General features: G+C 37.2%; 1 protein-coding gene across 1 annotated transcript in view; it reads left to right on the top strand.

The window, feature by feature from the left end:
• LOC128614456 (E3 ubiquitin-protein ligase HECW1) overlaps window positions 1–22,137 on the top strand; it is an 86,153-nt gene extending 64,016 nt beyond the window's left edge. Inside the window, exons 17-28 of the mRNA XM_053635749.1 lie at window positions 2,636–2,732; window positions 4,330–4,413; window positions 5,726–5,832; window positions 6,065–6,179; window positions 6,290–6,403; window positions 7,155–7,307; window positions 8,317–8,415; window positions 9,664–9,793; window positions 10,006–10,152; window positions 11,259–11,373; window positions 12,066–12,264; window positions 19,781–22,137. Of these exons, the coding sequence (XP_053491724.1) occupies window positions 2,636–2,732; window positions 4,330–4,413; window positions 5,726–5,832; window positions 6,065–6,179; window positions 6,290–6,403; window positions 7,155–7,307; window positions 8,317–8,415; window positions 9,664–9,793; window positions 10,006–10,152; window positions 11,259–11,373; window positions 12,066–12,264; window positions 19,781–19,892 (1,472 nt within the window). The 3' untranslated portion in view covers window positions 19,893–22,137. The remainder of the gene's footprint in view (window positions 1–2,635; window positions 2,733–4,329; window positions 4,414–5,725; window positions 5,833–6,064; window positions 6,180–6,289; window positions 6,404–7,154; window positions 7,308–8,316; window positions 8,416–9,663; window positions 9,794–10,005; window positions 10,153–11,258; window positions 11,374–12,065; window positions 12,265–19,780) is intronic.
• The last annotated feature ends 251 nt before the right edge of the window (window positions 22,138–22,388 follow it).

The following is a 22,388-nucleotide window of genomic DNA, read 5'->3' on the forward strand; positions in this document are numbered from 1 at the left end:
TTGGCTGTCATACTACACACCATGTTTGGAAAAGAAATGGCACTGCACATCACCCTAAAAACACTACACCAGCAGTGAAGTTTGGAGGTGGAAGCATCATGGTGTGGGGTTGTTTTTCATTGCATGGGACTGGCAGACTTCATATAATTAAAGGAATGATGAATAGAGCTGTCATTACAAACAAAGGCTTCTCCACTAAGTATTAAATAAATTTCAGTTAGCATGTCCAATACTTTTTTCCTGTGTCATGCCTCTGTATTACACATAACTTCATTTATGGCCTTTAATGTTGTGAATTGTTTATATTTGCAGATTTCTTGAGTTATTACTGATTCTGAAATTTCATGTGAATAGCCTCATTGGAAATATATTTACTTAATAAAATGTTGACGCGTTCAGTACTTATTTCCCCCACTGTAAATAGATTGATTGATTACTTTTACAATAACAGCATGTCACGAAGTCCTTTAATCATCTTACAACACAGCAATTTGCCTTCAGTTTTATTTATTTATTTATTTATTTATTTATTTATTATTAATGTAGGATACGATATACTTTTATCAGTTCATGTTGTGGAACATCCACAGAACAAGTTAGTTCCTGTTATCACTTACGTTATAGCAGCCTTTCTTTATGCTTTCTCTTGAATTTACTAAGCTTGTTACAACATGTTACAGAAAAAAATGAAAGCCCTTGCTCCTGTGGCAGAAAACTTTCTGACCATTTCAAAGCCCTGACATCCAAGATTACATAATACAAGTCCCTGTAAGTTATCTGTTACTTAAAAATAATAAAGTATCGCTTAGATCACGAGCAGGAAGATGGACTCTGCTGCTCCCACAGTGTAATTCAGTCTGTCGATGCCAGTGCATGGGAAATAGCTAAGCTAAATTGACTAATGTTTTGCCTCAGGATTTCCTTTCAAGAGAAGAGTGAAACCCTTGCTGGGGAAATGCTGTAACTGGGCTGTAACTCTAAATGGTCGATGACTTTTGGAAGGCCTCATTAACTCAAGCTTGAGAGAGAAAGTAGACACCTGCAGCTTTTAAGAGTTGCACTTAGCCATTCTGTTTGTGCATCCATTCAGAGGAGAAAATAAGCTTTTTACCAGAATAGCAACCCTGCAAAGCTGGCTACAAAGCTGATGACTTTTTCCTCTCTTTGTAGAGCTAAAATGCCACACAGAAGTCCTACAGAATTTGTGTTTATATTGTACCAGTACACCCAGCTCACTGCATGAAGGTTTTGTAATTAGCTGAATTGAACAAGGTATTAATTCTGAGAAAATGCTACGGTCTGCAGTGTTATGGCCCTCCAGGAAGCTGCCATCTGTCACCCCTCTGAGTTTAATATCCCTTGTGCAAAGGATTAATGCACAAATTAAGCACATTTAATCAGACAGATAAATGTTGCAACTAATTGTAGAGATGTGGATAAACAACAGATAGGACTTTACAATTTAATGTGGACACATACAGTAACCTAGATTTCCAGTTGGGAAAATTTGGCAAGGGGTTTAGTGGTTAGAATGTTTGGGGTTTGGAGTTGGATTCCCCCCTCCGCCAAGTGTGCACAGAGTTTGCATTTTCTCCCCGTGCTTCGGGGTTTTTTTCCGGGTACTCTGGTTTCCTCCTCCAAAGACATGCGGCTGATTAGCATCTCTAAATTGTGTGTGAGTGTGTGCACGATTGTGCCCTGCGATGGGTTGTTCCCATCTGGGTGACAAATTAAAGGAAAAACCAACATAAAGTGTCTTAGTATGGTTTTGGGCCACCATGAGCCACGAGAACAGATTCAATGCACCTTGTTATTGATTCTCTGGAACTGTAATGGGAGCAATGAACACCATTCTTCCGAGAGATATTCCCTCAGTTGGAGTTTTGATGATGGCAATAGCATAGGATTGATCTTTGTCATATGCTGTAATTAATAGTTTAGCCTGACATCCATCTTTTCCACAGTAGCTAATGAAAATTTAATTCAACATTTCCATTGATGTTAAAATTTGATAGTAAAATGATGAAAGCTTTTTTTTTCCAGAGGGTCATCCCTGTCAATATTATTAAAGTGATTAAATGTGATGTGGATGATGTCAGGATCCTCTGCTCCCAGCTGTGTTTCCCAAACAAATTGCAACCCATGTTAAAATCCATGCCATTCATTTTTCATGTTTTTATTTAACAACATGATTGCATAGCATGTAACGCTCTCCAATTATTCATGCCTGTGGTCATGCTGTAATTGTGGTTTTGACAGGATCGACTTTGGATGGGTTCTCTTTTGAGTCTGGTTCCTCTCAAGGGTTTTCCTAGCTACTGTTGCCCCTGGCTTGCTCATTAGCAATCTAAATCTACTCTGGATTTCTCTAATCTGGATTTTTGGAAAGCTGCTCCATGACAATATTGATTGTTAAAAGTGTTATTCAAAGAAAATTTAATTAAACTGAAGTATGTGGAAATAAGTCCTGCTCTTCTGTGATGGTCAGTTGAAACCACTGGTGCCTTGGGCAGGTTGTGTCCTATTATAATTTAGTGACTGCAGTGGTTATGTCACTAATACATTACCATTGCTTTTTATTTATCAGTTATATTTACGTACATGCACATTAACACCCCCATTTTATTTATTACAGCATATAATGAAAAGATTGTAGCTTTTCTACGCCAGCCGAGCATCCTGGAGTTGCTACAGGAGAGGCAGCCTAGTTTGGCCCGCAATCACACTCTCAGGTGAGAAGAAGTCTGACTTTATAAGAATCATTCTGTATGAGAATGGAGTGTAAAATCACATAATCACATACTAAAGTACCTGTCTCACTGGGCATTAGTTTAAGACCCAAACAGAACTTGAGAACCGTCACGTTTGAGATGCCCTTCAGCAGAGGTGTCAGGTCAGAACAGGGTTAACAGCCTTGCTCCTGTTGAAGGACTGTCATTGGCAGCATGGTTGTGCTGGTATTTAAACTCATGACCTTCTAATCAGTAGCCTAAAGCTTTAGCCACTGACCTACCACTGCCACTGTTTTAACAGTATTAAAAAAAAATCCTTAAACATCCAGGTTCTTCTATTATTACGTATACTGTATATTGTCATGACTAAATAATACATTTTAGAATGAGTAGACCAATTTTGTGGGGGCATGGGGGCTTCGTGGCTAGCTTGTTTGCCTCGCGCCTCCAGGGTTGGATTCTGCAGAGTTTGCATGTTCTCCAAGTGCTTTGGGGGTTTCCTCCAGGTACTCTGGTTTTCTCACCCAGCCCAAAGACATGAGTTGTAGGCTGATTGGCATCTCTAAATTGCCTGTTGTGTGTGAATGGGAGTGTGCGATTGTGCCGTGCAGTCGGTTCTCACCCTGTCCAGGGTGTCCCCTGAGGACCTGGAAATCCTGCCCTTAATTGTCTTTATGCATTACTGTTTGTTTAATTCCACTTGTTTATTGGCTTAGTTAAGTAGTTTTTTTTTCTGGTTAATGTTTTCTGAATAACACATTTGCCTTACTATCTCATAAGGTAACTATGTATCATAGATCACAAACACAAATATGTTCACTGACAGACAAGCAACTCACTTTTAATTGTAAAAACAGTATACTCCTCAGACAGAGTGACAATTTGGTCCACCGTATTTGTCAAAACACTGGTGGAACTTAGATTTGGCCAAAATGAAGGACCTCGGAAGGCAGCTTATGAATGAGACTTTAATTATTTCACAAGTGTGTAATCCACCCGAAAAATGTTCTTTAGGTAGGTGGATACTTCTGCTTGGAATGCAGTATAATTTTAAGAAATATTTATCTTAAAAGTCAGCATTTCCTAGGTATATTTGCGAGGGGGGGGATATTACAGAGAACACAGGTGATGACATTTATCTTTACAGAAAAGACAGGCAGGTATAATGATCATGTGATCACTATGATAATCTCTGACGGATGACTTAGATGAGTTTGGGTCACCGTAATTTATCTTCTATACTGTACATCAGTACTATATGGTACATGCCACTGTGTGTACTGTCAGTGAATGATGGACAATTGTCATGGCTGCTGTCCTCAAACGTGGTAAGAGCAACGTTTATGTTGGGCTTTGCAGAATAGAGTTACGCACTGAGACAGATTCCTATCTTCCAAATGTGCATGTCTGATACTTGTCTTAAAAGCATTCCTGAATGCCACCTATTACAGCTCCATTCAGCAAGGTGAAATGCATTACCTGTGTGTTTAAACACAATTAACATTCCTCAAGCCATTCAGGGCTAAATAAAAAACAAGCCGAAAATTGAAGAGTTGGACCAGAATAATATCCTGAGTGTCCAATTTTGTTCCTACAGGGAGAAGATCCATTACATCAGGACCGAGGGGTCACAGGGGGTGGAGAAGCTGTCTTGCGATGCAGACCTGGTTATGTTGTTAAGGTGTGTTTCCTTTAATAAAGCCTCATGTCGTGAGAGTTCATGCAGCATAAGCCTCAGTGCCAAGCCTTAATCTTGTCCTTCTGACACACACACACACACACACACACACACACACACACGGGCTAGTTTTCACTGCAATAAATCTCTGTAATCATATCAGTATCTAACTGCATGTTTGCGTCTTTTGTTAGGTTTCCTAAATCAACAGTGTGTTCAAGTTCTGATGTACTCTCTGTGTGATTTAATGATTTTGGTCTGGTTTTCCATGACTGAACATTTATTGCCTTGTGATATAATGTTTATGTGCAGCTTTTCTATGATTAAATGATTATAGACTGCTTTTCCAAACACATGCTAGTTCAAGACTTGTGCTAAATTATCCTGTTAGTGAGATAATTATCTATTCAGCTTCTTTAGTCTAGGACTAGAGAGAGAACTCCAGTTACATTTACTTGTCTAGCAGAGACAATTTACAAGTGTTGCAAAAGACAATGCAAGCATAGGGCATATATAATAAGCAGCTTCACAATTGGTATAGATGGATTTTGGAGAAAAAAATCTGTTGTTAATTCACTTAATTACTCTGAAAATATCAAACCTTTAATTGCAGTAAATTTATTCTAGAAAACCAATCAGACTTTTGAAAATATATATTTTTAACAAAGCCTCAAAGCTTGATTCTGTGGTCATTGAAGCAGTTATGAGTGGATTTAGTCGTATGTTTTGGACTGTTGTCCTGCTGGAAGATGCAACCAAAACCTATTTGTAGCTACTTGTCAGAGATTTTTTCATTTAAAATGTTGCGGTTCTTCATAGAGGCCATGATACATTGTACTCTAACAATACACTACCATGTGTCATACTCAACCATCCTTTTTAAGCCAAAGTCTCCATGAGTGTTTGTTGCCAAAAAAGTCATTTTGGTTTCCTCTGACCATAGAACCCAGTTCCAGTGGATTCCAGGTGCTTATACTTGTAGTTAAAGGAAAAAGGCATGCTGCCAGAAGAAAGTATTTGGCATGGTGGTGGCGACTAATTGCAGATTTGGAGGTTTAGTTAATTCAGGTCCACAAGTCTACAAATCTCTACATGTTAATAAGGAACAGGGATAGAGTAAGTGATACCCATGAATACTAACTGTGAAGCAGTCAGTTAAGCTACAAATTATATTTTTATGGTTAACATGCAGTAATTACACTAATACAGAAAAACAACACACAATATGTGATTCTGAGGAGCGCAGGTCATCAGCGAAGCTTTACTTGCATCCTGAATTATCCTGTGTTCAGCTCTGGTTCTGATCTCTCTGCAGTTTGTTTGAAGAGGAGATCATGTCATACATCCCGGCTCACCCATTCCATCCTGGCCTCAACTTCTCTCCAAGGTGCTCTCCTGGATCTTCACCCCAGAATTCACCAGGTATGTGTATTCTGTATTCATAAAAAAAAAAACCTATCATAATTGATAATAAAAAAACACTATTATTATCGATAATAATACTGACAAACCTGGTAAGAACTTGTCATTACAGCTGGGGGAACAGATTTCATTTACAAAAACTATTACTGAAGCTAGAATATTATTTGTGTCTGTTGACATTCTCAGTAGTTTGTACAGTGGTCTAGAGCTAACAGTGTGTTTGTATTGGCAGGACTGCAGCGAGCCAGAGCACCTGCTCCATATCGCAGGGACTTTGAAGCCAAACTGCGCAATTTTTATAGGAAGCTTGAAGCCAAGGGCTATGGCCAAGGGCCAGGAAAAATCAAGTATGTGTATGAGATTGTGGTTATGTGCATGATGGATACATTCTAAAATGAAAGCAGATCTGAACAGTTGCCCTCTGCCCAGACACACGCATTTATCTGTCTTGTGAAAGGCTGATCATCAGAAGAGAGCACCTGCTCGAAGGCACCTTTAATCATGTGATGGCATATTCACGCAAGGAGCTCCAGAGGAATAAACTCTACATCACGTTTGTGGGAGAGGAAGGGTATGAATCGTGGCATTACAGCACTTCTTCCAATTCCACCATAAAAAAAAAAAACATTGCTGTCTACAGCATTAATAATCCTCAGATCAACATTATAGCCAAAACTTTCTTAGCCTTTTAAGTTCCTTCAATTTCACTGGGTACAATGTTCCTTCATTTGTAAATAAAGTCACAAAAATGTTTTACAGGACATTTCTTTTTCTATATTAAATAATAAATTGCTTGATATAACAGTTTCACAAAAATATTTTGTTACTACAAATGGACACTGAAACACTTGCATATTAACTATATTATCAGATACCCAGATAACCCAGTATGCACAACTTAACACACCCACCCCAACTTAAAACAGTGTAAAAATGCATATAATAATGTAATTGGTTGTTATGATTTATGAAGCAATAACTTTTAGCTGCCACATATTTAATACTAACTCAGATTTCCCACCCTTCTTTGTTTCTTAAAAGATTACAGCAAATCCCCTACAGTGATTTTTTTTTTTTTTTTTACATCCAGCGTTCTGCAAACACAGCTTAATTTACATGAAAGAATTTAATATTTATATTTAAAATATACTGTGTGAAGTTTCATAAAGTTTAGGTAAACTTAAGTTTAGTCAAAAATTAATTTTAGTTTACAGTGTATCTTTGGTAGTATTACTGATATATTTTATCCTAATAATAAAACATTTCATGCTTAATTCTAGTCACTTGGTTTCTTGGTATAATTGTTCATCTGTCTCGTATAGTCTGGACTACAGCGGGCCTTCGAGGGAGTTCTTCTTCCTGCTGTCTCAGGAGCTCTTTAACCCATACTATGGCCTGTTCGAGTACTCCGCCAACGATACATACACCGTCCAGATTAGCCCCATGTCTGCCTTCGTGGAGAACCATTTGGAATGGTGTGCCATACCATACCCTCGCTTTCTCTCTCTCTCTTTCCCCCCCCCTCTCTCTCTCACTTTTATATCGCTCATTTTAACATTATGACTAGCAAACAAAATGTCATGTTTGTTCAAGAAATTAGTGATGAAAGAAAAGAAAACCAATGGTATGTTTCTTACTTTTATTTATCTTTCCTCCTTTATATCTGCTTAACAGGAATGGCAAACAAACTCAGATCTATTAATGCAAATGTTTCCACTTATACTCTAGGGTGCCTAATATGAAAAGAAAAAAAAACCTGCTAATATGAAAAGGTCTTGCAAAGAAATGCAAAGAAATGCTGTAGAGCAAAGATGTCTTCAAAAATAATTATATTAAATGTTTCTACATTTAAAAAAAATACTATAAAGGGCAGTAAACAGTAATAAATGAAACAAAGGCAATATTTGGTGTGATGACCCTTTGCTTTAAAAAAAAAAAGTCAAATTAGTGCAGTTTTATAAGGAAATGAGCTGCAAGTTTTACTGAGCATCTTGCAGAACCAGCCACGGTTCTTCTGGAGACTTAGACCATCGCACTTGCTTCTTATTTTTGTAGCAAAATCCAACAGCCATCATTGTGTTTTTTAGTCTGAAAAGTGTCTCTTACCACTTTATATGCTGCTTTCTTTACTGACATACATTTTTCTGTAACATTTAATTTTGTGCTAGAAACTAATGTTTGGAAATCTAAAATGTTTTTTGTACTGATTCGATAATGTAGAAGTCATAAAATAAAAATCTATAAGAAAGTTTGTACTAAACAAATAGGGTGCCTAAAACTTTTGCACAGTACTGTAGATGGCTACCTGTAGCTGACTACCTAGCAAATCAGGCAGTGCCTTAATATGATAGTGTATTACTGTAACACTTTATATAATATAGATTACAGATAAGAGTGTGCCAGTCAGATACGAGTGTGCCAAGTGCAGAACCTAAGTAAGTAAAGTTATATAAGAGCATTAAATGATGCTGTCCTGCCCCACAGGTTCCGCTTCAGTGGACGTATTTTGGGCCTGGCACTGATTCATCAGTACCTACTGGATGCATTCTTCACCAGGCCATTCTACAAGGCCCTCCTCCGACTGTGAGTGCTCTTCTCAGCAAACATTAAACACATCTATATCAACTGTTTTTTGGTTGATTAAATTATGGTTTTGGTCCAGGATCTAGTGGGGGTGTTAAAAAAAAAAAAGATGACTTTATGATGTCGGAGGAAGATTATGTCAGCCCTCACCCTTGTAAATTGTTTGCTATCCCACAATAGGTGCTGTGGCAGGTCAAGTGATAGCTGCCCTTCTACTGTATGCTGTGGTGGGAACTTGGGGGGGAAAAGAGTAAATTAGGTTAAAGGGGTATTAAAACACAATGTTATTATATTGTTATTCTACCGTTCTTCTTATTATTATTATTATCCTTCTGTTTATTCTTCTTCTGGTTAGGGACTCTATAGCAGCTCATAGAACCATCTGGTAAAAAGTTGTGAAATTTGGCAAAGTGAGTGGGGAGGGTCTAAGTAATATTCTAACCAAATTTGGGCTGCCAATTCTCTAGCACCACCATCAGGTCAAATTTGGGCTTAATTTGGAAGTACATTTATGGTCATAACTCGTGTGTCCAAAATTTAAAAGCCAGGCATCCCTGGGAGTTCAATATACCCTAATTAGATTTTCCGCCATCTTGTCTAATCTTGTCTAATCTTGTCTAATCTTCACCACATTTGTCTCTTATCATCCTGACACCTGTCTAAACAAAAATTGTCAAAGGAACTCTGATATTCAAAACAGTTCTCCCATAACAGACTGGCAAATGCATGAAACTACAAATCATTCTTTAATCCCTTTACCTATTGTTATGGCTCTGCTTTCCTGTGACTGGTTATGCAACAATTGTCTCACATCTGTGAATGTGCGGCTCACTCAGTCTGTGTGCTTGGCCCATGAAAATGCTGCTTGCAGCTTTAATTATTATTGTTATTTTCATACTGTTGTCAAATATTAACTTAGAATTTAATTTAATTTAGAAACAATTGTGCACAAAGAGAGATCCAGTGCACTTTATCTATATGGTCCGGGTTATTGTTTTTCAGTTTGTTGATCTAGACCAGGGGTTGCCAACTGGACTATCTGGGAGATTTTTGATTTTGTTTACCATCTCTGGTCTAATTATTGAATTAACAAAATAGCTTGAAAAGAATAGCATAGAATAGTTAAGAATGAATGGGCATAAAAGGAAGCATTTATGCTTTATTTATGCTCTTAGAATTTAAACTATACTGTAATTGTAGTAGATTAACATGCATGCAAACATTGCATGTGTGTTTTATCTTGGACAGAGCGACTGATCTGAGTGATTTAGAGTACCTGGATGAGGAGTTCCACCAGAGCTTGCAGTGGATGAAAGATAATGACATTACAGACATTCTAGACCTGACCTTCACTGTCAATGAGGAGGTCTTTGGGCAGGTACCGCATTCCTTAACCCAGTCCACTTATTGGTACATCTGATTCAACATGAAGAAAAAAAAAAACTTTTATCATGTGTGGACATTTGTTGCAGTTTTTTTTGTATGTTATTCACAGTAAACGCAAATGATCTCAGAATCCATAGTGGAAAAATACTCATTATAAACACTGTACGTTCCAAAGGGCAATATAACAGTGCTTTCTGTACACAGGTAACAGAGAGGGAGCTGAAATCAGGAGGATCCAACATTCAGGTTACAGAGAAGAACAAGAAGGAGTACATTGAGAGAATGGCCAAGTGGAGAGTGGAGAGAGGAGTGGTGCAGCAGACAGAAGCATTGGTTCGGGGTTTCTATGAGGTACACAAGCCTTTTTTGAACAACCATCAGTTAATTTTGACATTCATACAACAGTAGAGGAAGCCAATATGAATCTTTAGCTAGTTGTTTATTTTTGGTACAACTATTTAAATAAAAATATAGTGGCAGAAATGTAAAGACAGAACATGAGGATGATACTCTTTACAGAACTCTACACTGAACTCTACAGCTTCCTTTTTGTTACTTCGGTTGTACCTTTAGTGTGTATCTTATACCTGGAAATGTTAATGCTGTATACCTTAAAGATGATTTAGGGTACATAATTAGGACCAATGATGTACCTTACCTTAGCCTTTAGAGTAATGATTTAAAGGTACACTATATACACTGTCCCAGGTGCAAGACACTATACATACTAAAGCTACAAAACTTGAGAGTACTACCACAGTGTCAAGGAAAAGTACAGTTTAGCATTCAGAGAGTTTAATTACAATAATGTTGGCAGAGTTAGCATACATTAGTGAAAATAATAAAGTTAGCATCCAACTATATACTGTACATAGATATATACTAAACTCCATAGTTAATTTCCAACATATTTATTATTGTTGTTGTTATTGCTGAATACCCAATCCTGATTGGAACTGCACAGCAGGTCCCTGTAAACAGCAGCAGGTCCATGGATCCTCCATGTAAATGGATTTAAAAAAGTATAATTGTTGATATAGTGAAGTTTTCTGTGAGGAGTTGTTTATTTAGTATTTTTGAAGGAGTCTCCAATGTCAGTGCATTGTAACAGTCACAGTTAAAGCTGTAACTATACGTTTTCCACTCCCTAGAACAATGTGCTGTTGTTTAAGAAATAAACAATGTTAGCATTGGCAAATTTCTGTGGTATAGGAGGAATAAAACATGCTGTTATTGGAAAATGAACCCATCGCACCACCCTGTCTTTGATTATTTTCCTATAACAGCATGCAGCATTGTTTTGTATTCCTTACTTAATGGATGAACAGACCCACATATGACCCAAGGACATTGCTTGTTAATAATGGAGCCTGATTAAAAACTATTCAAAAATGAAGCTACAATATATTACATATACTGTAGGAATGCTTGATTGTAACCATTATGTTTTTCATCAGGTGGTAGATTCACGTCTGGTGTCAGTTTTTGATGCTCGGGAGCTGGAGCTGGTCATTGCAGGAACAGCAGAAATTGACCTGAATGACTGGAGATCCAACACAGAGTATAGAGGAGGTAAGCATGTAATGCTTCAATGAATATATTGGCATTGACATTTCGGAGCTGATACTCCTAATATGTCTTGAGTGACTCATATAATATTGTGCTGCTCTGTCACAGTAGTTGGTAAAAAAAAAACTGTCATTTAACTATTTAAATAATCCATATATATCATGATACAGCAGCAGGGCTGTCAAAAAGCAGTGACACTGATATTTATCCTGCTGCAGAGGCCCATTCTGTGCTCTGTTTATTTCTTGTCTAAATGTCAGCTGCAGAGATGACATTCCATGCCAAAAATATTCATAAACATCCGTAACTCATTAACCTCCAAGAGTGCTCTGGTTGGATTGCCAAAACACTCATCTGGCCCGTATTACAGCCTGAGCTCTTAATTGCCCCTGCTAATTATCTGCTCCATTTGAGCCATTTAACCCGCTTTTACTCAAGACATCTGCAATCAATCAATCTGGAGTCCAACACACCTTGTCCAACCTTTGCTACCAAAAACAGGCAGCTGTTTGTCTCACTCACAGTTTATTGCCATAAGTGGAATTTTTGACATTGGTAATAAAACCTAAGTGGTATTCTCTTAACCTTGTGCCTTGGTGCTGGAATGACCTCATTCATAACTGTGACACCACTACTAACCTTTCACAGACAAGTGCTAGAGATTAACTTGTTCGCTAATGAATGATTCCATCCAGGCTACCATGATGGACACATCGTTATTCGATGGTTTTGGGCGGTGGTGGAGCACTTTAATAATGAGCAGAGGCTACGATTGCTGCAGTTTGTTACGGGAACATCCAGCGTGCCATATGAGGGCTTTGCAGCTCTGCGTGGGAGCAACGGCCCACGCCGCTTCTGCATCGAGAAATGGGGCAAGATCACCTCTCTACCCAGGTATGACAAAACAGCATTATTCCCATTAATGCATAAGGCTCCTGGGGCTGATGTGAATTTTTCTGCAAGGTGTGTCTGTTAGATAATGTTTTAGGATAAACCTTGTGTTTTGGGCTTCAGCAACATTCCTGTGACTCAGAAATGCTGTGAATATTCAGCCTTCAGATATCCCACCTTGCTGACAGTTAGTGACAAAATCTGTTGTGGAAATCTAAAAATTTTAGAGCATGTTTTGTTACCTTGACTGTTTCCCAAAAGCATAAGGAAGCAGAAATCAGCATCTATTATTATGAAACCATATAAGGTTCAGCTGCCTTCAGAGAATTTGCTAATTACAATAATGGAAAAAAAAATGAGTTTCCATTATGAAGGTGAAAGGCAATTGGTGAAATATTCTTAAATTCTAAAACTACCATTTTTATTTGTGTCATATAAATTACATAGACCTACATTATATAGCAGATGGATTAAAAACAACACTTTTAAAAAACAAACTGTTTATTATTAGGTGTAGATCATGTGGAATGTCCACCATACTACCATGTCGACGTCCATGTGAATGACCTGTTACTACAGAAATGAGAACATATTAGAATGAGCACCTTAATATAAACTTGTCACTTACAGTGGGGGAAATAAGTATTGAACACATTTTGTTTCAGTAAATATATTTCCAATGAGACTATTCACATGAAATTTTCATCAGACATTGGTATTAACTCAAGAAATCCACACATATAAAGAAATCCAAACATTAAAGTCCATAAGTGAAGTTATGTGTTTATAAAGTGGAATGACACAGGAAAAAAAGTATTGAACACGCTAACTGAAATTTATTTAATACTTAGTGGAGAAGTCTTGACAGCTTCAAGACGCTTCCTGTATGAAGAAATTAATCGGCCGTAGTATTCAGGTGGGATTTTGGCCCATTCTTCTAAACATATTGTCTTTAAAACTTGAAGAATCTGGGGGGCCCTCTTGTGAACCTTGATCTTTAGCTCTTTCCACAAATGTTCAATTGGATTCAAGTCAGGTGATTGACTGGGCCATTCTAACACCTTGATTTTATTCTCTGAAACCAATTGAGAGCATCCTTTGCTGTTCTCCTGCTGGAAGGTCCAACCTCGTCTCATCTCCATCATCCTGGTGGATGGCAGCAGATTCTTCTCAAGAATCTCCTGGTAAAGGGCTCCATTCATCGTTCCTTCAATTATATGAAGTCTGCCAGTACCATGAGATGAAAAACAGCTCCACACCATGAGGCTTCCACCTCCAAACTTCACTGTTGGTATAGTGTTTTTAGGGTGATGTGCAGTGAAGGGTGAAGTTCAATTTTGCTCTCGTCTGACCAGACTACACTCTCCCAGTATTTCATATGCTTCCAAATGAGTTGTAGCAAACTTTAAACGAGCTTTGACAAGCCTTTTCTTTAGTAACGGGGTCTTGCAGGGTGAGCGTACATGGGGGCCATGGCGGTGGAGTGCATCACCTATTGTTTTCTCTGTGCCGATGGTACCTGCTGCCTCCAAGTGTTTCTGGAGCTCTTTCTGAGTGGTCCTTGGCTCTTGGGCTACTCTTCTGACTATTCTTCGGACTCCCTGGTCAGAAATCTTGCAAGGCGCTCCAGTGCACGGCCGGTTGATGACGGAGTGATGTTGCTTCCACTTGCGGATAATGGCCTCAATGGTGCTTACTGGAGGATTCAGAAGTTTTGAAATACGTCTGTATCCGATTCCATCAATATGTTTTGGAACAATAAGGTTCCGGAGGTCTTGAGAGAGCTCTTTGCTTTTACCCATCATGAGATGTTTCTTGTGTGCCAAAAAGCCTTTTTATAGACCATCAATTTACTAACCCAGCTGATTAATTTGCACAGAGGTATTATTACTTTCTAACTACTTACAGATTTCAGCTGGTTCCTTGTTTTTCCTTGCCTTGGAGCACTGCTTTTTCTAGCGTGTTCAATACTTTTGCTTTTTCCTGTGTCATTCTACTTTATTACACATAACTTTATTCATGGACTTTAATCTTGTGAATTATTGATATTTATGGATTTCGTGCGTTAATACTGATGTCTGGCGAACATTTTATGTGAATAACATCAATGCAAATATATTTACTGAAAAAAATGCTGACACATTCAATACTTATTTCCCCCGCTGTATGATACAGCCGGAACTACTGTCCACAAAACAGCCGGAACTATTGTGTAGAAAATCTACACATTATGATTCACATATTCAACCGTACTGTTATATAAAATTGTCACAGATTCAGCCAGCATACTGTCAACACCAGGTCCTTCAGCTCCACACACCCGTTCACAATCACCTGAGTACTAACCTGCCACACCTGTATCATCCTAATCAGGAACTATTCAAAAGCACACCGCTATCATGTACCTGTTGTCTTGTCTTATCAGTCTATTCCTGTTGAGTTGATCTTCGTGTCTCCTCTCCGGTTTGTGACAAAAATATCTTACACCACAGTGTGGTTGAATTCTTGAATATGATTGGTCAGGAGGTGTGCATTATTTTTGTACAACCACAGGGTTCGGACAGTCATTCTTGCTGCATCATGAAAGATAGGATTATATTAATGCCTTCGTTCTAATTCATTATTGTTTCTAACAGCTCATACACAGTCTTTTACAGCAGCCGCTCCACATAATGTAAGACCTAAAATAAACGGATTTTAAAAACTTGTTTAACAAAGAAAAACATTGAATCATTTATGTTGTGAAGTTTCTTTCTAAAAGTCACAGTGCTTTGCAAAGTTTCACAGCTCAGGGAAGTCTTCAGAGAGAGAGAGCGAGACATGCTGGTGAAAAATAGGCTGGTTATCTGTCGTTGCTATAATGTATGAACTAACTTGTCTGTCTGATATTGCACAAGATTAACTCTAATTATTTTGCTTAAAGATCTTATATTTTTCATTTATTACTGCCCTTCACTACATAAGATATTTAAATGTTTCCCAAAAGACAAAATGATATCAATTTACACCCATCATCCTGTTCAAAAGTTTACACTCCCCAGTTCTTAATGTATCGTATTGTCTTCTGGAGAATGAGTGAATGTTTACACCTTTTGTAATAGTTGTGTACGAGTCCCTCAGTTGTCCTAAGTGTGAAAGGATGGATCTCAACATCATATAGCCGCTGTTGGAAACGGGTCAAACATGCAGAAGATGCTGGAAAGCCTAATAATGTGCCTGGAGGATTTTTCAGATGAACAGTGGCAGTTTAACTGCTCAGGACAAAAATGTGACTCATGAATAACTATCACAAAACATAAACACAGTCGTTAACCATCCAGGTAACGACACACAGTATTAAGAATCAAGAGTGTGTGAACTTTTGAACTGGTTAATTTGTGTAAATTCAGTTATTATTGTGATTTGTGGACTAAACCATTGTTATGTGAAATAGTTTATTCAGGGCAGTCCTAAATAAAAAAACAAAATGCAATTTTTGCAACTTTTTTTAAAAATTATTATTATTTTGCAATTTCTGCAAGGAGTATATGTATATTTATGACCTCAACTGTATATGAAAATAATACACTTTGGTGTGTTAACAGCCCTCCATTTTGTATCAGACTGTATCCTACCAGCATGGATTATTTTCATATAACAGCATGGTCTGTCATATTATGTCTTACATAATTGTCAGATAGAGCCTTCTCAATGTCTCAATTTCTGTAATAGTTTTGTACAATATCTGTACACATTTTCTCATATCAGCAGTATGTGCAACAAGTGACTATTTTATCTTCCATAAAAACACCCACTCACTCATACTCGATGAAGTACAAATAGCTCTTAGCCCAGAGGTGTTTGAGTTGAGATTAAGTGTGTGATACATGCTGAATCACTCTCACATGTCCTCTCTAGCTGCAGGACAGTGTTCACTCACAGCATGATAACAGAAACCCTTCGCTCTGAATCATAGTTTATATCTTTCAAATGTCCCGAATCACTTTCACGTTCTGGGAGAAGGGTAACTGATTCACATTTCTCACAAAGTTTCAGCCCTAATTTAAATAAACTTCAGGGTAAAATATTATGTTGCTTACTTTAGCTATAGGTTTGGATCTCATAATCCACAAGGAATTGAAATGCCACGTTTAATAGTATATTGTCAACTCCAGAATTAATGAGTTACAAAAAAAACTTTCTGATTAAAAATTTCTACTTAAACAATTAGAGTAAATAAGTCAGTAAACTAGAAACCTTAAAATATATATATATAAAATTGCTTTGTAATTTTTTATTAAAAAAATTAATACAAAGATTAATAAAAATAATAGTTTGCACACATGTAATATCCCCTGCACATACTGTATATCCTTGTTATGAACACATTTTAAACGTGTTTGTGTATATATATATATATATATATATATATATATATACACACATATATATATATATATACACACAGTCATGTGAAAAAATAAGTACACTCTATGGAAATGTTTTTTTTTGTTTGTTTTTTACATATTTGGATAAGCAAACATTTTATCCTCTTTGAAACAGTGCTCATTAATAAAGTTGATACACTATCAAATTACTTAAAATTTACATTTTGTAGTAATTTTTACAGTTTAAATTAACAAAAAACAGATCAGTGCCATGGAAAAAGTAAGTACACTCCATTTATCACACCTTCAAATCCATAAAATTAGAATCAGGAGCTCAAGATTTGGTGCCAGTGATGAGAACCTGCTTAGGGAGTGCAGTAGGAACCTGCCTTATTTATACTCCTCTCACGTCTAGTGTCTGGTGTTCCCTTTGCCTTTGAGGTGTGTGGTGTTATCATGCCAAGATCTAAAGAGTTCTGTAAGGCCTTCAGAAAAAAGGTTGTGAATGCCCATGAGCCTGACAAGGGATTTAAAAAGATCTCCAAAATATTTGAAATACATCATTCCACTGTCAGGAAGATAATCTATAAGTGGCATAGATTTCAAACGACTGCTAATTTGTCCAGGACTGGCTGTCCCAGCAAATTCAGCCCAAGAGCAGACGGTCTGATGTAAAAAGATGTCTCCAAAGAACCCCCAAATTTCAACACAGGATCTGCTAGTAAGTCTTGCAACTGTTGGTGTCAAAGTGCACACTTCTACAATCAGAAAGAGATTGCACAAATTTGACCTGCATGGGAAGCGTGCCAGGAAAAATCCTTTGCTAGACTACAGTTTGCCAATGAGCATATAGACAAAGACCAGGCCTTCTGCAGTAATGTGCCTTGGACAGATGAATCAAAGATGGAGTTGTTTGGCCACAGTAACAGCAGACATGTTTGGCACAGACTAAAGACAGCTTTTCAGGAGAAGCATCTTATACCAACTGTGAAGCACGATGGTGGAAATGTTATGGTTTGGGGTTTCTGGCCTCAGTGACTGAACAGCTTGCATTCATTGATTCAGCTATGAATTTTGCATCATATCAAAGAGTGCTTGCAAATAATGTGAGGCCATCTGTCCAAAAGTTGAAGTTGAACCGAAAGTGGATCTTTCAACAGGAAAATGATCCTAAGCACTCTAGCAAATCCACCAATGAATGGCTCAAAAAGAAGAAATGGAAGGTTATGGAATGGCCTAGTCAGATGTTGTGGGGGGATTTGAAATGGGCAGTACATGCAGGAAAACCCTCAATAACACCTTGCAAGTGAAAGAATATTGCATGGAAGAGTTGTCAAAAATTCTAGCAGGCCTGGTGGACAATTATGCAAAACACCTACTTGAAGCTTATTTCTGCTAACGGGGACAATACTAACATCTTAACCCAAGGGAGTACTTACTTTTTCTATTTGTATTTCTGCTGAATAAATGATTGGAAAAAGCTAATTTTCCTTCTGGTTTTGTTCAGGTGTATCAACTTTATTAATTGGCACACTTTCAAAGATGATCAAATGTTTGCTTGTCCAATTGTCAAAAAAGCCAACAATATTCATTGGTGTACTTATTTTTTCCTGACCATAGACAAAATATTGTGTGTGTGTGTGTGTGTGTGTGTGTGTGTGTGTGTGTGTGTTATATATATATATATAATAAATATATATATATTTCTGTGTATAAATATAAGCAAAGAGAGGAATCCATTTGTTGGATGTTTTCTATTTGTTCCCCCCGATAGCTTCATGAGTGCCATGTGAAGTAGATCAGAGCTAAAGTAACAGACCACTAATGGGAATAAGGGGCGTATTCAACACATCACTGCCTACTCAAGCCATGCCAACCCCTTTACAAAATCTTTCTTCTTGAGATATTCAAGGGATGGTAAAAATTGAATCGATGTTTTGTTTATTGGCCTCATTTCTCTGATGATTCCCTGGGAAAAATTAAGTGATCCAGTCATTCATTCAGCAAAGACTCAAAGAAGCCGCTCTTATCACGCTGTTTAGACTTTTAAATAAAGTTACCTGAGATGACAAAGTGTGTCATCCTAAAATTACCCCTTTGAAAAGCTTTCACTGATGCATCTAAAGTTTCTCCTTGAAATGTTGTTTTTCACAGAGCTGCAAAAGGAAGAGGCGGCAGATCAAAAGCAAGCCTCTGTCAGCAGTCAATGCTGCACTGAGTTCATATTTCACTGTCACAGACAGAACTGGCTTGTGTTTGGCATTGCATGGAAGAGCGTCAGCACAGACTGAGCTGAATAAGTGCAATATGAGGGGAAAAGCTAGTTTCAGCTTTACACGTAATCATTTAAACAGCTGCAGCTTTTTTTTCTTTCATTTTCAGCTAAATAAATCTCATTGTACAGTGCCTTGCAGAAGTATTAATCCCCTAGCACTTTTCCACATTTTGTAGTGTTACAACCTGGATTTAAAATGGACTTAATTGGGATTATATGGCATGAACCTGCTGGAAAAAAAAATAGAAAATATCACAGAAAGTCTAATGGTTTCCACTATAAATACCATTACAAGCCACCAGCTAACCATTAAAACCATTTCCACTATTGGTCCTTAATGGTATCCAAAAGAAGGCAACAAATTACCAGTAGAGACCTAGTAGGGAACATTACAATTCCCATTTTAACCATTAAAACCATAAAATTCTATGAAGGCTTCTTAAAAAAAAAAAATTCAGCATTGGAATCAACATAAAATAGCCCTTAATATAGAAGTGGGGAAAAAGTTAATATAGTTTGCAAAATTATTTACAAATAAAAATGTTATTGCATAAGTATTCACCCCATTGGTATGAAACCCCCATGGAGCACCATCGCAACATCTCCCACCTCAATATTGTCTATTTTATGAATATTGACATGATCCAACAGTCCATTTTAGTTTCAGGTTGTAATATGGAAAATGTCAAGGGGAATGAATACTTATGCGTGAGAAAGAATGATCTGTAAATCTACTTTTATTATTATTATTATTATTATTTTAATGCACAAGAGAATTCTGACCAGATGCAGATTCTGGAAGTGCATACCTGCATAAATTCACTTGCTTAACCTCTGACCTTGTGGTTTGTTTTTTCCCCCTCTCATTTACTTACAGGGCTCACACATGCTTTAACCGTCTGGATTTGCCTCCATACCCTTCGCACACCATGTTGTACGAGAAACTGCTGATAGCCGTGGAGGAGACGAGCACTTTTGGTCTGGAGTGAAAACTTCCTTGACAAGGGAGAGACTATATTTTGTAAACATACTGTGCTTTGATTTTCAGTGACCGTATCCTCAAGAGACTGGTATTTTATAATGAAATCCATCTGAGCATTCATATGGGATTTTTATTTGTGAAATTTTGTTTGCGTTTACCTCAGAGTGCATGAAATACCTAATGGAAATATTGTACATATTGTATTATTATGGGAATGAGGGAGGGACATACAGTACTAGTGTGTAGTGAAAACCCGCATCCGGCCCACAAGGTAGTATATCTGACTGAATTCTCGTGCTAATGTTCATGTTACTAAGGAGGCATTTTGACATTATCTAGCTGATATGCTATTATTATTGTGCATGGAGGATTAAGCCCACCTGATGTGCAGTTCACCAATGGCCTACTGTACACACTGTAAGAGGACATGACATCCATTAACATCCCTGACTTAACATCCCAAGTAAATCTCTGTAAACATTCCGTCTCTGGAAATTTTAACATTCAAAATGACCATTTTGACTTTTTATGAGTGAAAATTATTTTTAAAAGTCACTGAGACGTGTTGTAGGCTGATTGGCATCTATAAATTTTCCATAGGGTGTGAATTAGTGTGAATGTGTGTACGGTTTCCCCTGTGATGAGTTGGAACCACATCCAGAGTGTCCCCTGCCCTGAGTCCCATGGGATAGTCTCCAGGCTCCCTATTACCCCATGTAGGATAAGCAGCACAGAAAATGGATGAATGGAAAAGGATTATAGAGTAAATAATCCACCTTGTTCATATTGTCTGAATCTACAGTCTGGATTAGAAAGAAATCAGCTCCAGCCTCACTTCTTCATACCATTCTGTGTACATTTCTTATCAGTGATGCTGTTATGCTTTTTCTACAAAAATCCAAAATATCCTTAAATCGTTTCTTAACAGCAAACAATCTGATGTGGATACTAAAAATGAAACCTTATCGAGCAGACTGATAGTATTCTGGTTGAAATTATGAAGCACAGTCACCTTACTCTTACATCTTACATCAGTGTCCTCTCACTCCAGGAGATGGAGAGGTATAAAGAAAGCAGGATGATCTGGGTGATGTAAGGGAATTTAGAGTATACCCAGATTAGCACCTTAAATGCTAATCTCTTCAGGATGCTCTGGTATTTCCGACTCCGAAAGAACTCCTTGAGTGTTTTCACTTGCAAATTCTTTCATGATAAGTTAATGATGTTCATCAGATGATTCAAATGCACACTGAAAGGCATGGTGTTGTTGCTTAAATTCTCAATCACATGTCTTTCAAATTTTCCAAAAAAGCACCCAAACATTTAGGGCCTTTATTTGCAAAGCCAAGAAAGTGGATAAAAATATCACTCTTATACTACTAGTATTCATTATAAATATGCCAATGGTTGCCAATATGCCAAAACTGGAATATGCAATGAACATAAGGAACCTTGAAAAAGAAATGCATTTAACATTGTTATTTTTCCTTTCCCATTAGCTTTAGCCAATGTACATCTATGATTATTTAGAGCAATATACATTATTGACACCACAGAGATATCCATATTAACCCTTGTAGACATTAAGAACTAGGGATTTACTACAATTTCCAATATGGCCTCTGATACTGAAATCAAATCTCTATTACTGTATTTATCTGTAGTACATATATTTCTGTGTTAACGTATTATTTTGTAGCTCATACCTGCATTATGTTTCTTATGATACTTATTATAATGCAATGCCTTTTTCAGTTTCTTGATTCATTTTTATTTTTTATTACTGTAGCATGGGTGTGATCAGATGACAGTGACTGACAGTAATGTGAATTGATGTCATTTATTACTTAGTGTTTTATAGTTTATTTCAATGTGTACACCTTGTGTTTATTTATTTGTTATTGGTTTTTTTAAGGGACCATTAATAAATTGCAGACAAATTTTACTAACATTACACTAATGCCTATGATCTATTCCTGTAATGCACTGAATTATTTAAATATGTAACACACAACTATATGTAAACTGTGTTCATCTAATAAAAAGATCTTTATAAATTAATGTTTACCATTCAGTATTATGGAACCTGTCCATCACTGTTTATATTGCATTCACATCATCCATTTATTTGGATCTGGTTAGGCTGTGTGTAATGTGTTTTGCATTGACGCTTTCCAGGCCTGGGATAGCTATCAACTAGCTGACATTAAACCATATGTCATGGAAAGTATATATTTCCTTGTTTCTATACTGTTTTAAATATTTTGACCTCTATTGCACCTCTGTTGTGCCCACACTCACATGCACACACACACAGCCTTAGTATACAGTGCTATGAAAAAGTATTTGTCCCATCCTGATTTCTTCTGTTTTTGTGTACATCTCATACTAAATTATTTGGAAGACAGGGATTCCATTACATCTGGGGTAAACCAAACACAGAATTCCATAAAAAGAATATCATACCTACGGTCATGCATGGTGGTGGCGGTGTGATGGTGTG

This window comes from Ictalurus furcatus, chromosome 1 (assembly GCF_023375685.1).
Source record: "Ictalurus furcatus strain D&B chromosome 1, Billie_1.0, whole genome shotgun sequence".
In the NCBI taxonomy this organism is placed as follows: domain Eukaryota; kingdom Metazoa; phylum Chordata; class Actinopteri; order Siluriformes; family Ictaluridae; genus Ictalurus; species Ictalurus furcatus.